This window comes from Anser cygnoides, chromosome 2 (genome assembly GCF_040182565.1).
Source record: "Anser cygnoides isolate HZ-2024a breed goose chromosome 2, Taihu_goose_T2T_genome, whole genome shotgun sequence".
NCBI lineage: Eukaryota > Metazoa > Chordata > Aves > Anseriformes > Anatidae > Anser > Anser cygnoides.
In genome coordinates this window covers 61440291-61466588 of record NC_089874.1, presented here as the reverse complement: position 1 = coordinate 61466588, position 26298 = coordinate 61440291, and the positions used below count along the sequence as shown (strand labels likewise).

General features: G+C 38.2%; 1 protein-coding gene across 4 annotated transcripts in view; it reads left to right on the top strand.

Moving 5' to 3' along the window:
* Window positions 1-26298, top strand: part of POU6F2 (POU class 6 homeobox 2) — a 328816-nt gene that overhangs the window by 297736 nt on the left and 4782 nt on the right. For all 4 annotated transcript variants that reach the window (XM_048051634.2, XM_013192039.3, XM_013192036.3 and 1 more), the window contains 2 exons: window positions 6507-6713; window positions 19383-19551. In XM_048051634.2, the coding sequence (XP_047907591.1) occupies window positions 6507-6713; window positions 19383-19551 (376 nt within the window). The remainder of the gene's footprint in view (window positions 1-6506; window positions 6714-19382; window positions 19552-26298) is intronic.

Genomic DNA, 26298 nt, shown 5'->3' with positions numbered 1-26298 from the left:
CTTGCTGAGAAAATGCAATTTGTTTCCCAAGCTAGCTTTGAATAGCTCAGCATGGTATGTATTGCGAAGTGTAGGGATTTCCCTCTGCTGTATGTCCAGTTGTTAGATTCTGTTATGGCTGTAAGCAAGTTCACTCTTTGTGCTATGAGGGAGAAGTAGTAGTAAATATTTATATCATGTTAATGCCCAAGGGAGAGAATCCTTGTCCTAAATGGTTTGTAATCTAAAGACATAAAGTAATGGTAGGGTTTGCAGATGCAGCACATGTACTGCTTTCACTACATCAATACAAAGCTTGCAAAGGTTGAGAAATTTTATTTCAGAACAGGGATTCCTTGACTCAGAGATGCTAAGTTGAGACTGAAATCTTCAGAGAAGCTAAAGAGCTGGTTGCCTGCTTTTCAGTGAGTTTAAGTACAAGTTGATACTTAATTCCTGTAGGCTACTATAAAAATCTTAGCTGGCATGAAAAGAATGCAGAGGTGAATGGTTATTTACCAAAATATTCTTTCTGATTAAGTCTAGAAACTCATGTTGGTGGCTCAATCCCCTTATATTTACTTTCTGAGAAAATGAATACCTTGACTTTTTGTTCTCAAGAGTATTTATTAAAAAAAAAAAAAAAAGAAATAAAGAAATAAAACATATCCACACATAGAAAAGTGTATTTGCATATATACTCTACAAGGATCTGTCTGCACAGTGATCAGGAAAGCTGTTTGTGGCTTGGGAGACAGTCAGATGCTAAAAGCAGTAAGTTTTGCTGCCTTCTTATAATCATCATTAGAAATTGTGGCTGTTTTGTCACAACAATACTTGGCAAGCAGAAATATTGCTGAAATATTTTCCCCAAGTCATCCATCAAAGAATTTTAAATAATGAACACTTTCATAAGTGTTCAGTAAGTAGCTGAATTTCAGAAATGCTCAGGACATGTAAATGTTATTAAATTCAACAGGTGCCTTGCTCAACTCAGAGAACTGTAACCTCTAAGGGTCCTTCTGCCTGACAATTCTTGATTTTAAAAGGAGGCTAAATCTGATAAGTAGATTGCGTAGAACAGTTCAGCAGACACTCAACATGATTTTAAATCTTTAATTTGAAAATTATATATCTTTAGATTCTTGCAATGATAAAATGTTATGTTATTCAAGAATTCACCATGTAATTCTTACAGTGATGATAAAGTACTGTATAGTTTGATGTTACTATAAAAATATTATTTTCTAAATAATAAAGCACTGAGAAAGTCAGACAGAATGTCAGACTCAGTGTTCTATTATGATACTTACAAACAATATACCATCCAATATATTGTATGGTGTGATACACGAACAATGTTTAACCTTGAAAATTATAATTCCTTACATGAAGTTGTGACTTGGAAGTAGTGGTGTAGCTTTCTGTTTCTAATAAAAGTATTTGATTCCTTGTTCTCACAACAGCATTTTGTTTTACCATTTATATATAGGTACATAAATGTTTATATATATATATATATATCATATATATATGATTAAGGATAAAGCATCTGTAGAGAGGCTAAAGAATCCTGTGTGGATTCTTATTATTCTGCCTTTTCCATGTCATTTTCTCCTTAAAATAAATCCTTAAAGTAGCTCACATTGGTACAGTGACCACACAAGAAGGAACATATCATGAACATAAGCAGCTTTTGAAGGCAAATTTAGAAAACCAGAAAATGAACCAAACCATAAATACTGTCATGTGTGCCATAGGTGGTATGACTGCTACTATACACTGCTGGGATTAAATTAGCTTTCAGCCTTGTAAAACTAGAAAAAATGGGTTTCAACCTACCAACGTCATACAACAGAAGTCAAAGTGAGGTTTTATTTTAGATTATCTTCAATAAGCCATAGAAGTAAGAACTAAAAAATGAAGCTGAGTGAAGTGTATTTAGACTAGCAAACGTTCACTCAAATAGTGATTTTTAGGCTCACTACAGAAGTAAGGCTATCATACATTGTTTAGTCATAGTTTGAGATATTGAATTAGTTTATGTGTATGTAGTGGTTTGACTAATTTTACTGAAGAATTTTTCTGTTGCTCCTTTTACTTTTTCTCTGCTTTTCTATTTGATTTTTATTTTGTTCTTTTGTTCAGAAAATAAGTAACTAGCCTTTGATATTTAAAAGGATATAACTAATAAAACCTGAGAGAAGTTCTATCCATTTGGCCTACTGTTTGTAACATAATGACACAAGGCAGCATCCCTTTTTCTGATGAGGGAAGAGGGAGAAGAACTTAATAAAACACAATTGTATGCTTTATTTTCTAATATTGCAGTAACTTCTAATGTCAAAACACAACTGGTTTATTAGGTGCAATAAGGAAAGACTCACTGCTGGGAAATCAGCAATTAGGCCTTCATACAGTTATGCAAAATCTGGTTTTATGTCTGCAGCTCAAATGTGGCTACCATGAGACATTTATGCCCAGAAGTTCCCAGCAGCTGCTCAGCTTCTTCCCCCAGTTTCAGCCTGAGTTACAGCTCAGGTTACCAGCAGCAGAAGTGAGAAACCGTTGTGTGCAATGGCCAGGAAGTGCTAAAGTGTGCCCAGACTAGCAAGCTAAGTAGTTAACAAAAGCAATTAAATATGAAGATGTGTTGTCAAACAAGAAAAGATGAAAATGGATTTTATGATGTTATTCTTCATAGTTTATCATTTTTAAGGGATCAGATGTTTTAATTTCATTTTTAAGAAGAAACTTTTACTAATCAAGGCAAATTGGAAAGGTGGGTGAAAATCTGTGCAACAGTACAAGTAGTGTCTAGCTCTTCAGTTTATCAGTGCTAGCACCTGTGCTGCCATTGGGGGTTACACGGATATTGTAGATACTCTGAGGGCTTGGATTTCTTTTCCCCCATGGTCAGCTGCATTTCTTGGAATTTTACCTTCACTGCAATGATGTGCTTATTCTTTCACTGTGGGTGAATTTACAGTTCAAGCATCTCAAGACACAATTGATATATCTATTTATCCATAAGCAAAAATGAAAGGATCTTACTGAAAAATTGTGAAAATCTGACTCCATCAAGTCTTCTGGCAATACCCAGTCACTTGAACAGGGTCAGAATTACAGTCTTGGTATTTTAATTAGATATGGACCAAAGCCCCGTATCTAAAAAGGTGAGATCTAAATTTACATTGAATAACTCAGTAGGATTTCTGGCATCACATTTGCACCACATTTTCTGCCTATATCTGGAACCTGTACCTCTGACAAGTGTAATTTGTTTTATTCAACAGTCCTTTGCAAAGTAATGTGCCTGGCTCTGTTAGAGGTTATGGAGCATTGACAAGGGGGTCCTGGGAGTTAACCCTTGGACTTTCAAAACTTTTTTGTTTTGCATACAGCACCTGTTTTACATCTCCTCTGGGAACACTTAGTTCTTTCTTTGAGTTGTATGAGACACAAAAGGAATAGTGAAAGTCAAGCCCATAGCATTAAAAAAAATGTTTTTTGGTAGGATGAGAAACTTTTTGGATGTGTTGTTGTCTCAAGAACGTGCTTGTGTGCTTGACAGGTGGAATTGTTTAGGAATTTGAGTCCAAATATTGAGTAAGAAGCCTCCTCTGCTATGTATTTATGCCACCTGAATGAAACAGTCCACACATGGTTTCCTGGCTTTGAGGCTAGGTGGCACACTAGGGACATAGCCACATATCTCAATTCTCTTCCTCCCAAAGTAGGATGGCCTTTTCCAGACTATCTTATGGGGAAAGTCCATGCCACCCTACTAGGGAGGTCACTGGTAATGAGATAGTCTGTAATTCCATGGGCCAGTGTCTCAATCCTGGGGCATGGTCTTGTTTTGTGTTCAAAAAAATTAAATGTATCAAAACTGTAAATTGTCATCATGAAGTGCCAGCCAAGTACTTTAACAGGACAGACAGTACAAACCAATACTTTAACAGGACAGGAATCCCCAGAATGGACTTTCTCACCACAATTAGAGGATTCATGATCTAGCCCAGCATCAGGACAGTCACACAAAGTTTGAGGCAGGGATCCAGTTGCAGGACTCCTCCCCAGTCAATATTTTACTTAATCCTCCAAACCTGAGCAGTGTGAATCAGGGAGCTGTCAGGATGTTTGGGAAAGGGTACCTGGAGATAAATGAACTTGGAAGGGGAAACTTGAATCTGGGTTTAGCCGTATCAAAGATGCATACCATAAGAAGTAGTCGTGTTGGTTTACTGGAGACAGGTGGCTTGCTTTTTAACTAGAGAAGATTTTACTTTATCTTGGTATGAAATGAAAAATAAAAAAATAAATAAATAGATCTTGAAATCCCCGTAAATTTCACTAAGTGGGAAAACTATTTCCCATTCAGATTTACCCCTGGCTATGATGGTAACACCAAACCCCTGAGGGCATTTGTGTATTTGTCCTTCTGGAATGCCCCTCCTAGCTGTGTGCTTTCTTTGCTCCATGTCTGGCTGTGTGTGTGTACAGCCCACCATGTACAGAATAGCATGTGACACACATTAATACATACAGATAGCCTTCTGCTTCTGACCTTACAAACTGTCCACTTCAGCACTGTCATTCTATAAAATGCCCAACTGCAGTCCAAGAAATGCATTTTAAATGTGAATGCAAACATTTCTATTACTGATAACACCAGCGCAGCATTTTTTGCTTTGCTGGGATTAGGACCTTGATAGTTAAAGTTATATTAGAGTAATGACACTCCAAGGTCGTGTCCTTTACTGACATGGTAAAGGAAGGACAGGCCTTTGCTATGTTTCTGCTGATAAAATTAAGAAGGATTATTCATCGTGTTTGGTGACATATGTTCAAAGTGAAAGAATATATTAGTGACCCATAAGTACTTTAGGTCAATAAGAACTGGGTCAAATTTACAGGTTGCACCGCCACCACATGAAAGTTGTATTTAATTAACGCTGAAAGTCAGATTTAGAAAACATTCTGAAATCTGATAATGATGTGATAAATGCCTCCCTCTCCCATGAACAGCCGTCTTCTTTCATGAACTGTAAACCAGCTGCAGTTCAACTAGGGACACCTTAGGAAAAGTATAAAGGCACTGTGGTCTGTAGAGAGACACTCGTGGGCAATTCCAGCTTAGAAGGCTAACTCGCCAAATCACAGCCTCTCTCTGAAGATGCTCCATTGTGCTTCACTTTCATGTTCTGTAAATGCGGGTAATAATCTTTCTTGATCTTTTCAGGAATGTATTAAGGAGAAATTAAACGATATCTCTGCAGTGCTTTGAACGCTTGCAGCTCTTACAGTACAGCTTATAGTAGGCTTGCCATTTTATCAGGTCCTCCTGTAGGAGAGCTCTCCTACTTTTCTTTATGGCTCTCTGGTCTTCTCATCCAAGTTTTTTTTTGACTGGCTAAGTTTGGTAAACTGATGATGACTTCACCACTCACCATGTGATGGCTGAATTGCCATTAGCTAACTAAGTGCACTCTTTCCACTCAAGACATTGGTCTAAGCTGTCACATTGTACATCACAGCTGAGCTTACTCAGAGGCACGGTGAAGGAAATAGAGATATGTTTTGCATTTTCTTTTACCTTTCCTGTTGCAATAATCCTATAACTCCAGCTTCATTCATTGTTTGCAAAAAAAAGTTTGGTTTTATTGACAAGTTTCATCAGAAGTTTGTTTTAGATGCTGTCATACTTGTAAAAAGAGTCTTTGAGCAGAGTAACTTTCTTCAGCCTAGCACCTTATTGACTGACAAGCTTTCTTACAGTATCTGTTTGACAACTCATCCTAATATTAGTTTTACAGGCACATTCACATTTTAGGAAATCACTATATTCTCAAATCTGAAATGTCACAAGTGTCTCTTTCTGCAAGTACTTGCCCCAGAAATGTTAGCTAAACTGTTTTATCTAACACCAGCTCTCCTGTTGTTGTGTTGTTCTACTTAGTTGTCATCCAAAAGCAGTTGCATTTTTATGAACGTATCTTTATGGGCTGTATTCTGAAAGGAACTAGTATCTCTTCCAACAGTAAATCACAGAAAATTACTTAAGCACATCAGTTCACAATTAAGAACACTTTAAGATTGTAGAAAGCAAGACTTTCTATAGGACTGATATTTGCACCTACTTCATTCTATATCCAAATGAGAGGTGGGAACAAAGCATCATCAAGGAGCCAGAGCATGGCCCAGCGTTAGTTTTGTACACTCTCAGACACAGGAGACTTGTTAGAGGTTGCAGTGGACAGCATTAAAATGTGTAGGTGATATATGACTTGACAAATGACTTTGTAAGCCTTCATCACCTCAGCAAAGGAATGATTTTTTGTACACTCAGCAGGTCATACCTCTGTCTCTGTGCTTAAGTTTGATTTAAAACAAAAAAAAAAGTTGTATCAAATCAAACCTTTAAATCAAACCTTAAGTTTGATTTAGCACAGGTAAGATGAGTAATTTTGTGTGGCAAGTTTGTGTCATTTTTTCATTTTCCATTTCTATGTTGCTTTCTCCAGATTATTGGAACAATCCCACTCATGCCTAATCCAGTCCCCTCCAGCCAGGCAGCAGGTGGAGCTCAGGGCCTTCAGGTGCAACCAATAACTCCACAGTTATTGACCAATGCCCAGGGTCAGATCATCGCTACTGTCATCGGCAACCAGATACTACCAGTGATCAATACCCAGGGAATAACGCTATCGCCACTCAAACCAGGCCAACAGGTAAAGTGTCTGTAGCCTCAATGATTATCGAAACAGATGCACAAAAATCTTCTTACAGACTCTCATGGTCTTTCCAAAAACTCCCACTTCTTTCTGTTTTTATTAACAAAAGATTGATTTTGTTGTATATAGTATATTATTGCATATTATATTTGTAATTACAATATAATCTTATAATCTTATATAATATATTTATACATTCATGTATTATTCAGTTACTCTTTTCTTTTTCCTTTTTTAAATGTTAGTACAGTGTCAACAGAAATCTTCAGCCTAGAAAGCACAGTAGGGATATGACTCCTACAAAGTTCAGTTCCTTGGTTGGTGATCACCCAGTAGACTGGCTTTTGAAATGTTTTGGAACATGCAAAGGAAAGAAGAAAAATACACACGTTTAGTAGTCCTCTTCACTGAAGGAAAGGTTTTTTAGGAAAAGAAAAGGCAAGGAAATAAAAGATTTTTATGGAAATTATTAATCAGTGTAAGTCACCAAATCGTTCACAGACTTCAGGATGGCTGTAGCAACTTCAATGAGGTCCAAAAAGTTTTCTTTACTTTTTATAGTACTTAAAAGTCAAATTCATTAGTTTTTCCTACATCTCTAGAGCAAAGAATTGTACCTTTTTCTCTGAAAGGGAGAAGATTGAGGTTGGAAAAAAATACCAAATGTGATTACCAAAAAATACTTATAAATACTGATATTACTTATAAAAGTATCACTAACTAAAATATTCAGCTTGGCATTCCTGTTGATGAAAGTGCTTGCTTGCTAGTCATGCCTGTATCTCCAACACCAGCTGGCAGTCTCTTGTACGTTTCTGAGAATCCTAGGGTTCCTCCAAATTCAGTATTTTTTTTTTCCCCACTTTAGAGGTAGAGATCCAATGGATCTCTCAAGTGATTTGTTTGTTTTGAAAATGTTTCACAACGAAATGGTTATTTTTTATTTATTTATTTATTTATTTATTTATTTATTTATTTATTTTATCCTATGCTCTATAGCATCTAGCAAAGGAATTTTCAGAAACACTTGTCATTTATCTAACCCCATTTTCTTTAATGGGAGAAGACTTACACTACTGGCAAGTGCCTTGACAATTGTTGCATGTATGAGGTTTTAAAAAAAGCAGGGTGGATGGAAGGGCAGGTTCTGTGTTTCCAGCACTGGAAAGCCTGACATTGGAATAAGAAACTCAGCGGGTTTTGAGTCAGTCCCCTGAAGGGGGAATTTCCTTAATGGGGAGAAGCTCTCAAAAACCATTACAATCCTGAGATCCCATTTGAAACTCATGAAATTTAGGATTACAGAGGAGGATAGTGGTCCTGTATTATTCCCTGAGACCTTCTTAACAACAGAGCATTGCACCTTCAGAGTCCTGCAGCAAAGCAACATCTTCCAGGCAATGTCCAGCAGTAGACACTGGGCAGAGAAGAGGCAGAGTTGTTACCTTTCTGTGCACCACTGGTGGCACTGAGCTTACACAAAGGGAAAAACTGCTGCTGAAGGTTGCAGCTTGCTGATTGAGAGCAGGGGTTTAAGGCAGAAATTCACTATTTAGCCATATCATGGTGTATTGTTCTTGTTCACCCAATGTGCATGCTCTTGTGTTGCATTCTGAACAGGCTAACAGCTAGCACAGATCATCAGTCTGGGGATCTCTGATTAGGTCCAAAAGTCAAATGTGTGCCCCATATTGTGCTAGTCAATCCAGTAGTGCTATGCAAGTAGAAAACATTATTTTGCTAGAGTCAGTGTCCAGCCTTTGCTTCTCACACAGAGACCTGAGGTCCTAGAGGCTGCAGGAAGGACCACCAAACTACACAGAACCACCTTACCTGCATCTGTCAGAATCTGGTCTAGAAAGTATTTTTGATCAGGGGAAAAAAAAAAAAAAGTAATGCAAGTACTGTATGAAAAAATACAGTGCATTATCATTTTTATAGAAGGCACAGAAAATTATTTCTGTGTGTTTGTGCTCCCTCTACTGGCTCTTCAGCTTTTAGTGAAGTAAGAAATTTTGCCAACGATTTCACTAGGAGCAGAAATGAATTATGAGTCAGATCCTTCATAGGAATAATGCTGATGGACAGTCAAAAGCAATTGAGATAGTACTATACAGACTGCCATACCATTTGAAAAGTAAATGGAATTATACAAGCTATAAGGAGATCCTGAATTTATCTTACTGCCTGGGTGAAAACTTACCCAAACTGTACTGTTTGACTAACGATAGCATAATTAGTAGTAAGTTTAAAACCTCGCTTTCAGATAAAGTGAGTGCTCAAACTCAGAGGACTCAGCAGGAATTCAAAATATTTTTGAAAATAGTGTCACACTGCATTTGTTGTCTTGTGACTTGATGAAAGAAGCTTCAGAAGGGAAAAACAAAACAAAAAAAAAGTACAAGACAAGTTTAGGAAAAGTTTTGAGAATGCCAGAGAATAATTGAGGAAATAAATAATGTAGTAAAATGTTCCAGTTACAGACGATCCTAGCTTAACTTCAACTTGTCACTTTCTTGGAAACCAAGTACTGCAGGAGAAAGAGGTGATTGCAAGTGATGATAGTAAGCTGCTGCTTGTTGGCTGAGTCATAATGAACCTGTGCAGCCTGTTTCAGTTGCTAAGTAATGCATGTTAGTGCTTACTTTTTGCCTGAAGCCTGAAGACTTAAATGCCTCGTATATTGTTTTTAGTCAGCTTTACTTGGGTAGACTTTTTTCATTATATATTCATACAACTTTTTCAAACTTGGCAGACTAAAACCTCAATGTCTCCTCATGGAAATAAGTTCATAGATTACTTAGGTATAGTGTGAAGCAGTGTTTCTTCTTCTCTGTTGTAAATAGGTTGCTTTTCAAGGTACACAACCAATTCCATTGTAATCCTATTGCTCTAGTTTTAAAGAATAAATAGATGTTCTTGATTTATGCTCTTTAAACTACCCACAGTAGAACCATAGGTCGGAAAAGGCTTTTAAGATCATCAAGTCCAACCATTAACCTAGCACTGCCAAGTCTACTATTAAGCCATGTCCCTAAGCACCACATATTCGTGCCTTTTGAATACCTTCAGGGATGGTGACTCAACTACTTCCCTGGGCAGCCTGATCCAATGCTTCACAACCCTCTCACTGAAGAATTTTTTCCTAATATCCAACCTAAACCTCCTCTAGCACAACTTCAGGCCATTTCCCTTTGTCTTATTTTTTGTTGCTTGGGAGAAGAGACTGACCCCCACCCCACTACAACCTCCTTTCAAGTACTTGTAGAGTGCAATAAAGTCTCCCTGAGCCTCCTCTTCTCCGGACTAAACAACCCCAGCTCCCTCAAACACTCCTCATAAGACTTATTCTCTAGACACCTCAACAGCTTTGTTGCCCTTCTCTGGACACGCTCCAACACCTCAGTGTCCTTCTTGTAGTGAGGGGCCCAAAGCTGAACACAGTTTTCAAGGTTTAGTCTCACCAGAGCCAAGTACAGGGGGGCAATCACTTCCCTAGTGCTGCTGGCCACACTATTTCTGATACAAGCCTTGATGCTGTCAGCCTTCTTGGCCACCTGAGCACACTGCTGGGGTGTTCCTCTTTAAACTAACTTGAATAGTTACAGCTTCAGTGTTTTCACTGTTTTCCAAGATTTTACTAAACTAAGCAACAGTATCTACACTAAGAATTCTCCTAAAAACTGTAATGACTTTCTAAAGGGGGCAGCTGTTTTCACTCCTGTTGTGGTCTGTCCTTTTTATCTCTGTTCATAAACAAGCTCTGCTTTGGCTTTAATAATTTTTACTGGCCATTTCTCAACCATTTCAATTTCCACAATAATCTCTTAGAGATTTTGTGATCAGAACTGAATGCCATGAAAACAGTGAGGATGCATCACTGATTTATATAATAACATTATATTTCCAGCATTATTTTCTGTCTTTATCTCAATACAGTCTATCATCCTGCTTTTTTTCTCTCTGCTCATTGAGCAGGTTTTTCAATAAGTAGATGTATCCACAATGATACATATTTGCTTCCCTGATCATTACCATGTGAGTCACTAAAATGGTTCCTTTTAATGTGAATCACTTTTGCACCTACTCTGTATTTCATCTGTCATAATGCTCCCTCAGTATGTTGTAAACAGGTTCTGTAAATTGTTCATGGTATTCTATATTGACTTAAGAAATTCATGCATTTCTCCTGCTAATTCAAGTTCACCATTGTTCACCATCTTTTCTTGCTGCTTGCAACCAGTCAACAAAATTTGTTATAAATCCTGTGATCTCCACTTGTAGTCTCCTTCCTTGAAAAAGGATTATTTATTTCTGAATTTTATGTTTCTTGCTTTTTTAAGCCGTCTATATCTCATTATAGAAAAGTACCTTGCAACCTTAAGTTCTACACTTCCTTCATGTCTTTCAGGAGGGATTTTGTCACAATCCAGATCATATGGTTAAATGAACATTTTTTCCAAGAACAAATTATCTTGTTCTAACAATTTGTTAGTGTTTTCATTTGCTACCAGATTTGAAAACCTTGTTTTAAGGAGTTCTTTTGTACTTTTAACAACACATGGCACCAACATGGCTGACAGAAGATCTTGAACCAAAAATTGGAGTCTTAGGAGGGTCAGAAATAGAAGAAAGGATTCAACTTGCTTAACATTAGCTGTACAGCTGTTAGATACCTGGTGAACGCTAGTTAACTAGATTTCCCATAGAGGAACAGAGAGATAGGCATGTCCAGAAGGCAACTCGCACTGCTGAAAAAAGAACCATTTGAGATAGATTGGATCTCTTACACGTATCTAAAAGTATCTGTTGTCTCCACTAACTAGAGAGGGAGCTAAGACAGCTGTTTTAGGATAGAAAGCTAATTCTTGCATGAGTGAAGTTAGGTAAGAAGAATCCAGCTGCCAGAAAACACTGGGATTCAAAATACACTCTTGTTTATAGATTCCTTAAACAGGTTTCCTAATAACTTGTGTTTTCATAACCATTTGCTTGCCTACAGCACACAGAAGCACCTTCTGCATGTTACATAGTTCTCCAGTGCACCTCATCAAGAGGGTTCCCTTCTTGCTGTTGTCTGGCTTTTCCTTTCTACATATTAGATTCATTAAATCTGGCCTGTAGTCTCAGTTGTCCTCAGTCGTGTTTTATCTACACTGCCTGCCAGAACTTTTCATATTTCATCGTGTCTTATAGCACTACTAGCTTTGGGCTTCTGCCAACTCTGACACAATAAAACGAGCTCCTAGGCAAGATTTTCTTACGTAGTCAGTTCCCAATCTTCATTGTCATTGGCTGTCATGCTCCAGATTAGTTGTTGAAAAGACAGCTCTCAGATGAGTATATGGTCATTCTTAGTACAGCTACTTTCCCAATTCCATGCCAGACATTTTCTTTCTGCAGTCTCAACTTACCACATACACTCTACCATCTCATTATCACAACTCCATGCAATCCCTTGTTTTCCTCTCTTCAGTTAAAATCTAACCAGCTCTCAATCTTTTTTTTTCTTTGCTACGCTCTTATTACTTTGTTGCTGTCCTGTTTTATGAGAAATGCACTCTTTTTTTTCTGTTTCAACATAGCCACTAAACTGTTTTGTCTCAGTCCAACTTTTTTTTCTTTTGCTTTTTATAGTAGATGACTTTCAGTGATGTGCATGACAATTTTTCTCACTTTTTCTCTTTTCCTCTATCATCAGCATTGCATCATGCCATTTTGTCTATGGATAGAATACTAGATTTCAATACTCACGATTACAAGAATACCTGAGACTTCCTTGCATGAACGTTTGGCTTGTAACATAGGTCTCTTCCTGACCAGTTTTCTTTATGGCATCTGCACTTGCAGGAATAAGATTTCTCAAAAAAAGACAATATAACTGCACCACACCTTTGGGAATAGGAAGATATTACTATACTACCCGTATCATTCTAAGGAACTGAGCCATAGAGAAAGTAAAACACTTCACTGTAGGAACGTTGCTGTTACCTTTGAATTACACCCTTACCTATACCTTTAAGTCTATTACTGTAACAGTGATATTATATCATTCCTGATGGGAGTCAGAAAGATGACCAATGCACCTGATGTGCATATAAGATTATATGTTCTACAGACAACCATCTGTGTTCTCCACATCATTTAGAGAGCCCAGAGACCTGTAATTACAGCGCATACTTTGATCCCACAGTAAGGCTTCAAATGGAAATCCTAGTCAGATGCTGCCAAAGTCCTATCCCCAGTTGTGTCCACACCACACCAGGACTTCTTTCCTTTTGTCTTCATTCAGAGCTGAGCATGTGCACAGCCTGTGTGGACCCAAAGAGATTTCTTATTCTAGTTTCCAAATGTATCTATTCTGTCAGTCTAAGCAATGTGTATAGAGGTCCTTTATACTATATTATCCTATACTAAGGGAGAAAATACTCATTAAGCATCAAATAGTTTTCATATTCACATATTCACTTACTTGAATTTAGTTGAGTAAGCTAAATTCGGGTGATGGGCTACAGTATTTGAGCCCCAGTGGAAACTTTCTGGCAGAATTGCTGTGAAAACAATTTAGCATAAAGTGTGGGGATATGTGTAATAACTTGTTCTTTTAACTTGCTGGAAGATTTAAGAAAACATTTTTGAAGCCCATGTCTGGTCATGCAGTATGAGTAGGTTTGAAGACAGATTTCTTCTGCCATGGTGCTCTCAAATCAAATAAAGGTTATGGTACACCACCACTCTTTATCAAAAAAAAAAAAAAAAAAAAAAAAAAAGCACGTGGAACATTTTAGGAAATGTAGACTGATCAGAGAGCTCAGCTTACAGCAAAAATGGAAGCATGAAAAACTTAAACTACTACTTCTGCAAGGCATTAAGGTGTCATTTCAAAGTATTTGGGAAAGCATTTTTACATCAAAATCTTCCATGGACTTAGTCTTTATTAGAGCTAGTATCTGTATTTCCCAGGAAGAACTAGCTGACATCAGAAATACATTGAATTTTTATTTGTATCATAAAGGGGATTGTTCCAAATATATTTCTTGCTCTTTGTGCCACTCCTGCTAGTTTCATCTCTTCTGCCTTTTTTGTTATACTTGTCTTTTTCACCTCTGTCTACTCTAATTTGTTGTGTTTCCTTGTCTCTCAGATTTCCTTTTCACTGAATCATAGAAAAATAGGAGCGGAGAGGTCCCGAAGAGGTCATGCAGTCCATCCCCTCCCCATAGGCAGGATCAACTGTCCCTGTATCACTCTTGACAAATGTTTGTTTAACCTGTTCTCAAGAACCTCCAGTGGTGGAGATTCCCTGACATCCCAAGGCAATTTAGGCTACTTCTCCTTAGCATTAAAAAGGTCTTCCTATTGCCTGACCCTAGCCTCTGTTACTGTAATTTAAGCCCATTGGTTTCTTCTCCCTTCCATTAGGGCCATAATTTGCCCTGTTTTTTTTGTCCAGATTCTGTAAAACCAGTAGCAGTTCTGTTAGGATACATGGCAACTCTCAAAAGTTTTTTCTTTATTTCCACTTGGCCTTTTTGCCTTTCCTGAGCTTATGTAAAATTCCTTGTTTTCCTGTCACTATCCCGTAACTTCCTGGATGCAGGGAACAATACCCCTGATATCATGAGGGGACCTAAATATAGGGTTCCAGTCAACCATCCCAGGAGCGGGAATATACTACATACGTAACTTAAGCATAAAATTCAGTCTTACAGACCTAATTCATTTTTCTTTGCCATTATCAAGCAATACCACTTTCACTGTTGACAGCAGAATGTAAAACTGATGTAAAGAAGATAAGAATCAGGCCCTTTGCATTTTCCAGCTTATTCTTATAAAGTATTATGCTGCACTTTATGTTTCTCATATTCATCCTATTCCTCTAGCTGTAGTGTGCATACATATATTCCTGCCAGATACTGATCAGTGTTGCATACAGTCATCATTCTCGGCATGTCTACTATATCCACCTACACAGAATGGCACTTAACAGCAACTGCTTCTGTAATTTCTGTGCCTTCTTCTGTCTTTGGATGGAAAATGTACAACAGTCATAAATATAATTCATACCATATGTACGTGTCCAAAATTGGGAAAAGTCAGCTATTGCAAGTTTGAATTGATTCTGTCATCTGGAATCTAATTCATAATCTAATCATCGCCTCTCCTTAAGGCTATTTCTGGAATGGAAATTATAGTAGATGAAAAGAGAGAGAGTATTTTAATGCAATTTCATGTCATAGATAACTATCATTGTTCTTTAAGCGGGACATTCACAGCTTAACCATCACATCTGTAAAACAGGGGGTGTGCTGAAAATTATGTAGGGTGTTGAAGATAGAATTCTTCCTTAGTCCCTGGTCAGGCTTTAAGGTGACTCTTCAGCTTTTCCAACCCCATTGTTCCCTTTTCCCTCATAAGCATTGAGTTAGAAACCAACAATTGCTGTTGCACCTAGTCACTGTTCATCCAGACTTTACTCTCCATAGAACTTTTTGTCCAGCTAAAATTCTGACAATTTCATACATTCATCCAAAGATTCCCAGAGGTTTAACAAAAGAAACTGCCAAGGTTCTTGGGATCCCAGTTATTTCACAAATGCATTTGCAAATGCAATGTGCAAAACTTGTGAAGAGAATCAAACATTTCCTAGACTTAATCAGCGTGCTGTGCATGTGCTACATGGTGGCTGTGTGCTTACTTTGCAGGTGCAAACTGGAGAACGTCCACTCATTTTGGTGCTTTCTGGAAACATTCATTTTACTGTGTCCATACTCAGCAGTTGAACTTTCATGTACTATATGTGCATTGTGGCCTGAACATGTTGCATATGCTATCTGTCTCTTACATGACCATGTATTTCTACCTGCGAAATACTGGTAGAAAATGACACAGAATCATTAAAAAAAATAAGGCTGGAAAGCTATAGTTTAAGAGATTATCCAATCACCTTTGCTGTTCCCAGGTGGAGCAGCTGTTCCTGTATTTGTCTAACTTGCTGCTAAGCACTCTCATATGAACCTAGTCAGTTCCCCCAGTAATTTATGCCAGTGCTTCACTGCCATGTTAGAAAGCTTTTCCCACCATCTAATTTGAATCTTCCAGAGTATTGCACTTCATCTTGTCCTCTACAAAATACAGGACAGACTCATTCTCTCCTCTTTTCATTAGCTCTGCCTGTATTTGAGGCAGATAACATATCCCACTCAGTCTTCCTTTCTTTAGATTAAACATGACCAGTTCCTTCCAGGCATCTTCATAAGCTTCACATAACTCCCAGGCCTTTGGGAGTCCATTTTTTTTTCTCAAGTGTGGCATCCAGCTATGGACACAGTGCTGCCTTTACTGAGGCCATTCCAGTGATTAGTAGAAAAGAAGATTCTTCACATGCATTACAGACGTCACTCTTGCTCACACAGTTCATTATGGGAGTTGCCTTTTCTTCGCTTTTGCAACACCGCTGTTCTTGGTGGCACATTCAAACTGACATGATCATTATGAATTCTAATCCTGTATTTCAGCCTACCAAAAGTCCCTCCCAGCATGGCATCAACATTTAAATTTAGTAAACATATCCTCTTCTTCATCATCCATGTCATTAGGAAAATATTGAATAGTCTTTCCTGTTTCTGCTTCTGTGAAGCACCATCCATGCACACATCTGTTTCAGCAGATAGATAACCATCCTCTCAGGTCTGGTTTCCAACTACTTTTGCATTCATTCTGCAGCAGTTTCATCTAAACTATGTTTCCCTAGGTTATAAAGAATGTCACACGAGGGAGTGTCGAGAGACTTGTAAAGTCAAACCACCTACTGCTTTTTCCCTGTCCACAAGGCCAATTACCCTGTCTTACAGGGAGATCAGATTGGTTTGACACAGTTTGTTCCTAACAATCCATGTTGTCTGTTACTACCTTGTTTTCTTTCAGGTGCTTGCAAATTGTTTGATTATTTTCTTCAGTACTTTTCCAGGGGTTGAAGTTTAGTTGACTGGACTATAATTTTGCAGATCTTTCTTTTTAAAAATAGCCACCGCATTTGCTCCTCCATCCTCGCAGATAAACACTAACATCTCTAAGACTATTCCAGCCAGTGTGGAAGCATCTAACTCATCAAAATACAGTATTTTTCTTCCCTCACCTAGGCAGAAATCTTTAGTGTTGCCAGAGAATCCCTCTGACGATAGACCCAGAGCCCAAATAAATTCTCTTTTCCAGTCTGATTTCTAAAGGCTCCAGCCTGGAGTTCTGCGTGTGTAATGGATGGGCCGTCCTTTTCTGCAGCATTCAGAGGAGGCCAGCCTTTCTAGTGGGCTTCTTCCCTAAAAGAAGATAGTACAAAAGTAGACATTCTGGGTTGGAAGTGCTCTGTAGATAAAATCCAGTTTTTCGTGATTTTTTTTCACAGATGCCCAATGCTTGCATGAGTCTGAAACCTGGAAGCCTTTCAATCAGTTTCTCAACTGTTATCCCCTTGATACAGTGCCAGTTTTCTCTTTTAAAACTTGTTAGAAAAGAAAAGCTCCTCAAGATAATAAAATGTTTTTATTTATTAGTCCGCAGAGAAGTCAGAATAGACTAAACTTGGACAGATAAATAATTTTCATTGTTATTAAAGGATAACTCAAGGTTTCTGGCTTCATTTTGTGTTACATTGCAGGGAAAAAAAAAAAAAGAGTTGTAGTTTTTCCATGCTTAAGCAGACTCATAACAGGAATAATGTCATTAAAATTGTTCATATGTATTCCGTTCATCTTGAATGTGATCAGGTGCCTTTATCTACTGTGCCATACAATTTGTTGTCTACTTAGCATCAGTCATTTCTATGTGTTCTGAGAGCATATTATATATAATTTTAGTATTACTAATGAATTCAGCTCCTTTTCTGAAGTCATTTGTTAAGTTAAATATCAAAAGAGAAAAGCTTACATTCCTTAGAATTCAAGAAATGGATTTAAATCACTGACTTTGAGCAAGGCCAAACAGGCCTCTATATTTCCCCCTTTCTGAGAATATAAATAATGGCTATCGCTTAAAAGTGAAGCCTTTTAGTACGTTTTGTCAGTCTTTTTTGATCAGTATCAAGGATCGATATAAAATAAAGGTATATTAAGTACCAGTCACCTGAGTGCCTCAGGACTATGTTACTATATTAGTAGGCTATGAAATGGATGACTAGAGGCCAACACAAAACTGTAAGTCTGTCTGTCCTGGTTTTGGCTAGGATAGAGTTAATTTTCCTCCTAGTAGCTGGTGTGGTGCTGTGTTTTGGATTTAGGATGAGAATAATGCTGATAACACACTGATGTTTTAGTTGTTGCAGAGCAGTGCTTACACCAAGCCAAGGACTTTTCAGCTTCTCGCTCTGTCCTGCCAGCGGGCAGGCTGGGGGTGCAGCAGGAGCTGGGAGGGGACAGACCCAGGACAGCTGACCCAAACTGGCCAAAGGGATGTCCCATACCATATGATGTCATGCTGAACATATAATATGGGGGGGCTGGCCACGGTAGAGGGGACCACTGCTTGGGGGCAGGCTGGGGGGCATCAGTCAGCTGGTGGTAAGCAATTGCATCGTATATCACTTGTTTTGTACATATTATTATTATTATTATTATCATTGTTATTGTTATTATTTCTCTTCCTTTTCTGTCCTACTAAACTGTCTTTTTCTCAGCCCATGAGCTTTTACTTTTTTTTTTTTTCCGATTCTCTCCCCCATCCCACTGGGGGTGGGGAGTGAGCAAACGGCTGTGTGGTGCTGAGCTGCCAGCCAGGTTAAACCACAACACTATCATGTACCTTAATTCTGTATACAGACTACCCTTTGAATTTGCTGGAAGTTTTATGTAAAAATCAGTAGCAGAGAATCTTAGTTTTCAATCCCATATGAAAGTTTATTTTAGGCTGAAGGGATTAATGGTTCTTTGTTTTCCTCTAGTGAAGGACCAAAGACTACACTACTGTAAAATGTGTAAACAAAACATTTCTAAAGCCAGATGCATATATCACAGCGTATCATTTGCATCTACAGAACTTGCTGGACTTTTTAGATATGTCTTACTTGACACAGTCCTGATGCGAATGGGGTTCAGGAGTTTCACTGCGTGTTTTAAGAAAGGACAATTTATCATTTGAGAAGTAAGATTTCAACATTTTAGTTTGTTTGCTAGATCCAATGTCATACAACAAATTATTCTTTTCTGTAGGAAAGGGATCTCCCCCCACCTTATCTTCTCTTCCCCATTCCCACTGTTCTTGGCCCTGGTCCTGCAGTATGAAAAGATCCTTTTTTGAAACAATGCTGATTTATTTGAGAATCCATGTAGGGAATAAAAGTCTGACTTCTTGAGTCAGAACACAGGTAAGGACATGTATTTATTAAATCAGAATGCTACTGGGAATGTCATAGATCTCTCATCATCCATTTCAAACAAGTATTTAGCTGCTAATTAGATTAAGTATCTGCTTAAACTGAGAAAAAAATGGCAAGTCAGAATGCAAGGAAGTTCAAATTGTTCCTACTGTAACACTGTCATCTGAACCGAGTCTGTGGTATTTAATGTTCTTAGGGGATTTGTTCCCTGGAAATAGATGGGTGAGATGGTGCATTGAAAGTTTCCTATTACTGCTTCATTTTCTAAATACCTATTTTTACATTTTAACATTTAGCTCCATCAGCCCTCCCAGACGCAAGTGGGACAAGCAGCCTCACAACCCAATCTCCTGCATTTGGCTCACAGTCAAGCATCTATGTCTCAAAGCCCAGTGCGTCAGGCTTCCTCTTCTTCCTCCTCATCCTCCTCCTCTTCAGCTTTGAGTGTTGGCCAATTAGTCAGCAGTAAGTATTGCTCCCTGTCTCTCCTTACTTCTCCCCCGTTTGTCCTCCTTACTGCTGAGTTTCCTGATCTGCTTTCCTTCCTTCTTTTTTTCCATATATTAGATTGTATATTGCTAACTAGAGTGACTCTTATGAATAAGGACTGCTAAGTGCTGTGATGGATGGGGCTTAAGGTAAACATGCCTTGAGAAATTGCAAACAATGCTAAAAATGTTCATTAAAATGGTAGCAGCTGTTAATTGACTTTGTCAACGCTGGGCAATTATTAAAACTCAAATGTAGCTTATGTTTTTCTGAAATTAGAATTTTTTGAATCAGTCAGTGTAATTATATTGCTTAATATTTGGTGTATCTTACTTCTGCTTAAGTTGCTTTTTCATTGTTGTTCGCTTGCTTAGTTATTGTAGTAAACTGTTTTACCAAATGTAGCACTGCACAAATCTAGAACATGAGACCTTTCTTGCCAGGAAAAGCTTGTACAATTTAAGCAACCAAGAACTGTAAGATGTGGGAGAGGAGAGAGCATCATGCTGCAGTGAAATAACTGAGTTTCATGTCTGGGATTGTAACAGCTAACCTCCTTACCAGCCCTTTCTTCTAAGTCACGCATTTCAGAGTCTTCACTGTTACCTAATTAGCATTAACTTTGGTCTTCGCATAGCAAGAACAACAGGCTGGAAGTATGCATAAGAAGCATTAACAGTTTTTGCACATCTGCAAAAATCTAACTGTATTGCATGACCTTGTTCAAAGATACGCTGTGTGCATACTTCAAGTAAACAGTGTAGCTCACATCGTGTTGGTAATGGAAAATATATGACTGATGCAAGCTTATGGAGGGCTTGGAAAAGTTTTTTTTTTTTAAATCTTGATTGGATTACTTCAGAGATTGTTTACATGGGAAAATTACTAGCAGAGCTATAGTGGTAAAATTATGCTAGTATAATTCCCAATGTGAATACTCCTATTCAGAAATAAACACAACTACATGGGTAGCTGTAAGTACATAAAATGTATAGATACAGATATAATTACAGTGAAAGGTACTGCTATTGTTCTGTCAGTAAATTTTCTCATGTAGACAAGCTTCTGGAAAGAAGTTGAATAAGATGCTTCACATTAAAAATTCATAGTTACCCTTTACCTATGTGGGAAAATTGACTAAGATAGCTGGTGCAGAATAAGTTTCTTCTCAATTGCTGGTCCAGACTAGCTTCCCTTGCAGGCACTGTTATAAAATATATATATATATATTTGTATATATATATATATATATATTTTACAATAACTACTTAGGGGTACTCTACCCCAAAAAGTTATTCCAGTGAATTTCCCCATGTGGATAAGCACTCTACACAATAAAAGCAACCTGGAAGAAGCCCTTTTAACTTTACAAGCTAAGTCACTCAAAGTTTAGGGGATGCTAGGAAAAGAGTACTTTGTGCAACTGTATCTAACTCCTCTTGTAACATGAATTTTGTAATAACCAGATGTGTTGTGATTAAAATCACAGAATCACTGTTGGTTTTTTTTTCCTCATCCTTCATTCTTTGCATCATTGTTCAAGGGATGAATCATGTAATATGGGAGGACACTGTCCCAGGGTTTCTTCACTACCTGGTTCACTAAACTGTTGCCCAGTTTGTATGATATCTGAGGTAGGGGCTTGTAGAAGGGTAAGGGTTGGTCTTGCTTCTGGCAGCAGAGGGCTGAGCAGAGGGCAAAACTTAGCCGTAGTTAATACCCTGACAGTGATCATGAATGGAACAGAGAAGATAGTTGGAGTTCTTCTCCCTTGCTCAAAACTGAAGAACAGCTTGATTAAATCAATAAGTGGGGAACTCAGGGCAAAGAAAATGCATTTCATACAAGTAGACTGAGGGCTGTGTTGTCCATGGGAATTAATTCATTGGGACTCGGGTCTTAAGAGCATTCCAAAGGGAGAGGGTGATTATAGGAATTGCCTATAAAAAAAGTGTGATGATAACAGCACAAGGCTCCCCAGTAAAGTAGTCACTGCACCAAGTCTATCTGAATTTAAGAAGCAATTGAACTGTGCACTTAGTCACATGGTCTAAAATTTTCGGTAGACCTGTGTGTTGCCAGGAGTTGGACCTGATGATCCTTATGGGTCCCTTCCAACTCGGGATATTCTAGGATTCTAAGAATAAAAAGATATGGAACTGATCTAAACTTATTTTTCAGCCTTCATCCAGTCCCTAGCTATTCAAGACCAAAAGGGTGCATAATGTGAGGGAGAGATCAACAAAACAGTTATCCTTGATAGTTGTCCAGCATATTCTCGATAACATCTAGCCAACCACAAACTGGATTTAACACTGCTTGCATAAACCTGCTTGAGGTGACATATAAGTGCCAATGTTCCAGAGAACAAGAGAGCTACCCGCTGGTTTCTTCTAATGTGAAAAGAGCCTACGAGAAAGAGGAAAATACAGTCATTTCAGTAGGAAAAGATCAAACCGCCTGTGTAACAAAACATGAAAAGTAAAGCAAGATGCATTTTTTAGAGTTTTTCATTGTTGTTGACAATAGCACCTTTTTAGATAAACTGTCTTAATTGATCTTCATGAATTTGAAAATTGCTTTAGGAGTATAAAAACCCATTTGCATACAGCTGTGCCTGCACATGGGGAAACAAATGGACAGAAAGTGCCTCCCTGTTTTGCTCACTTGCAGAATACACTCAGTTTCCGGGTGCAGATCCCTGAAGGGTAGGATCACCTCTATGCCAAGCACATGGCCCGTGATGGGACAGAGCCTTCTTAGCACCCCAACTTCCCCAGTGGCCAGCAGAGCTTTGTTTAACAGGCCTGCAATTGAAACCTAGAGCCTGCCAAAGTCCATCCAAAGTCTTTAGTGGGATAAAGCCTGCAATGAGTCAGTGGTCATGACAATAAATCCATAGGCCCATGGGTAGCAGGAAACAGAGAAACAGAAATCAAGAGGCTTGTGGCCTCCTGAATATCTCTTCAACTGTTTTACCACTTGTGAGGCAGGAATATGGTTATTTTCAATTTCTCATTCATTCCAAAGCTGTAGTCCAGCCTTCCAGAGTCAAGCACCTCAGTAGAGATTCACCATATTCCAGAAACTGTTGCCAAATGTAGTAAAATTCAAGACAAATTCAGCTACCTTATTTTATTAATTGGGTTGCTTACAGCAACTTCAATAGTTAAGTAATTGGTTCAGGCAAGGCTCTGCACACTTACTGAGAGAGAGTAACACTCTCTACCAGAGGTCATGTCATATGAGTGAAATTATTAAAATCCCTTGATAAAGGGATCAGGATTGGTCTTTAGTAACTTCAGTGTTTCAGGTTCTTAGTTTTTATTCATTTCATTTTTCATTCTAGTCATATTTTCTTTATGATATTACATTTTTTAACGTTTCCTACCTTCTAAAAAAGTGCGTTTCCTTAATCTCTTACTACTTCCCTTCATTTATTTTATAGATTTATTCCTCTTGTGATGTCCCATAATATTTTATTTTATTTTATTTTATTTTATTTTATTTTATTTTATTTTATTTTATTTTATTTTATTTTTATGTCCTTTTTTTCCCTGCACTGTTTCATTCTTCATAGCTTCTCCCTTTTGTCTCATCCTCGGTCCATCATTCCTCACCAGCAACCAAGGCTAGTTCTTCTTAAGACAATTATGTTTCCAGAGAAAGGACATTTTAAAAGAAGGTCTGCCTAAGTAATGACTGCAAGACTCATCTCCACTCTTCATGCCCTTTCTGTGTGTTTTTTTCATATTGTTTTATCCTTTCTTTCCTTTGCTTTCTCTTCATTCAATTCTACATTGTCATTCCTCCTTTTTTACATTTCATTTTCTTCTTCTCAGAGGCACCCCTCTTCTTATTTCTTCACCTTTTCTACCATATATTCTCTTTGTGGAAATTTCTGTTTGTTTTCCCCTCATGCTTGGAGATTTGTGTCTCCATGAAGGTCCTTTCTTCCCTCCAAATTCATTTTACTGTCATCTATTAAATTAAAATGCCTCCCACAAATTATTCTTCTCTTTCCCGTGAGCTCCAGTCTATTTCTCATTAACAGTGTTTTGTCCCACCTCTCTCATCCAATTTACATTCTCTTGGACTTCCTCTGCCAGCTATTTCTCCTCCTGTCTGACTGGGGAAATCACCTGTAATCGCTCCCAAGACAGAATTCTGCACAACAGGAATTTGCTTTCTCTTTCAGGGTTCACTGATTCTCTGTAGTAACTCTTTCCTGTCACTATTAAAATCACAAAGACTTTGCATTCACCAACAAACTCATGGAATTTTGAGAGAATTCAAAAGTGGGAGTAGAATTTCCTTCTGAAGGAAAAAAGTGGTTTTCAGTGCAGGAGAGCCTGTGGATTTTTTTCTTCTGCTCTGCTCACCCACCTTCACCATTCACCAGGACATTTGGGGGAATTTTAGCTGCCTGCCTTTTTCTTCTTCTGCTATACATATGTCCCATACAGTGGTCCCAGACAACTCTCACCTTTGTTCAGTGCCTGTTAGTTTCATAGACACAGCAGCAATAGAGTATGTAGCCATAATGTACCTTGGGAATCTTTACTCTAAATGCTGAAACTGTAGATCCTAACCACTCAATGAGTTTGGTATTCTTTATTTTCCTCTTGGCACTGTGCAGCCATCTCTAGGATATCCGCTTAATTTGAAAAGCATCAGTTTATTTACAGTCTTCAATCAACTACTCGTCCTAAAATGTGAAATAAACTATACACTTAAGTGTTCTGAGAGCTCAGAATTTATTAAAAACAAATCCATTATCTATTTGTGTATATTTATGCATGTGTATGTATGAGTCCGCAGGGTCCAAGATTATGTATTGATGGCATTTTAATGGCAACAGAGTAAAACAGACTGGTGCTGTTATATGATGTCAGTAGGAAAGGCTTTGTAGTACTGCATGAGTAATATGAAGCTTATAGAAATCAAGGGACTATTTCTATGGTTTTCAAAGGACTTTGAATCACACCTGAAGTAGAAGTGGTTCTGATTTGATACAAACACTGTTTTTCCTAGAGTTCAGGAATAAAAGGCTTCAGTGTTTTTGTCCACCCGTTAGCACTTTCTTCCTCCCAAAGACACTATATAAGAGTGAAGCCTTTTTGTCAACAAATGCTACACCATATATAAGGATCTACTCCCATATTACTGAAGTGCATCATAACGTTCTTTCTTATTTTAAGGAGAGCTCAGCCTAATTGTTCCCTCATCCAAGACCCCCAAGCAGGAAAGGACTTTTCATGATACTCAGTGTTCTAAGCATTGTATCAGAAGAATTTAGCAGAACATGACAGAATTTCTGTATAACCATGAGCAAGCATATAACCCCTTAGCTTTCGTAACTCCCTCGTTATTCCTTACAGGCGTTTGAGGGGGAGACGGGTTACAGATGACAGCAATAGAGTTTGCTACCTTGAGAGTTCTCTGGGAACATCTGAATTGTACTTTGTCACATCCCTGACCACCCTAGTCAGAGGCCTTAAAAGGAAGGAAAGCGGTGAGGAAAGTCACCATCTTAGTGCAATTTACTCAAGGGAGTCTTTGAGGCCATTATAATTTATGGTATTTTGTACATGTATAATTTGCTCTTCAGAGAACCAAAGGGCTGATAAGCATCCAGCTCCACTCTGTATCTATGAAAATCACAACTGGTATGCTAGGTAGACCATGTATAGGATAAGTAGGAATATTTCACATCTGCAAAGTCAATTACTTTTCAAATCTGAGTAGCCTCTCTAATAGCCCCCCACTACTCATAAGCAAATAATATGTATCCTAACTTTACACTGACTGAGTACATGGATGTACGTACAGGTGAGCTCAAGCACAGCACTGAGAGCAGGAGCGTGGTGCATTGTCAAAACCAGGTTCAGTCTGTGTATGTGTTTACCTGTACACATAGTTCATATATTCCATGGTTACACAGATGTGTATTTTTAAAATCCTATTTCTTCATGTGCTTCTTTCACTCAGGCTTCGAATCGATATAGGCTGAATTTATATAGCAGAAAAACCTCTTCCTCTGTCTCTATTATTGGACTAAAAGATTTTTTATAGGACATTTCCATCATAAGGGAATTTTACATCAGGTTTATAAACCACTGAAAATAAAAGCCCTGTTACTGTAGTGCTGACATGCCCTTAGCTATAGCAGCACTAGCAGGAGCCACTGTAATATAGGGTTCAGAATAGTAATGTAGTCTAGCACTGTCCTTGGACAACTGCTTGCATTTACAGAAATTGATGGGTTATTGTGCTGCAAACTTTTCACCTAAGAAGTCTGAGGAATGAGGTGAAGAACAATAGAGATATCTCGCTGGGAGAATGGCTTCACTACACGCAGGATTGCACAACACTTTGAAATCTTCCACCATCCCAGTCCCATGCTGTCTCCAGCTTGGCAAACGCTTTCATTTAGCCAGGGATCAGTAGCTTGGGGGGAAAAAAAAGTTCCATTCTCCAGCTGTTGTGTCATTTCCCTTGATAAGTCCTAAATTGACCGAGTTATCCAGCACCAAAGGAGCTTTCCTGTGGTAGACATGCTTTATTATGTGCCCTTTCAGGGACAAAGGCTTCTGTGTCAGTAAAACTGCTATGGAGAGGAAGGACAGATTTATTCTCACAGCATCATAAGCATTATCTTCTGAGGGGCTAATGTAAAAGTAAAAAATTGTGCAGCATTACCATCCAAAACCTAATGGCTGA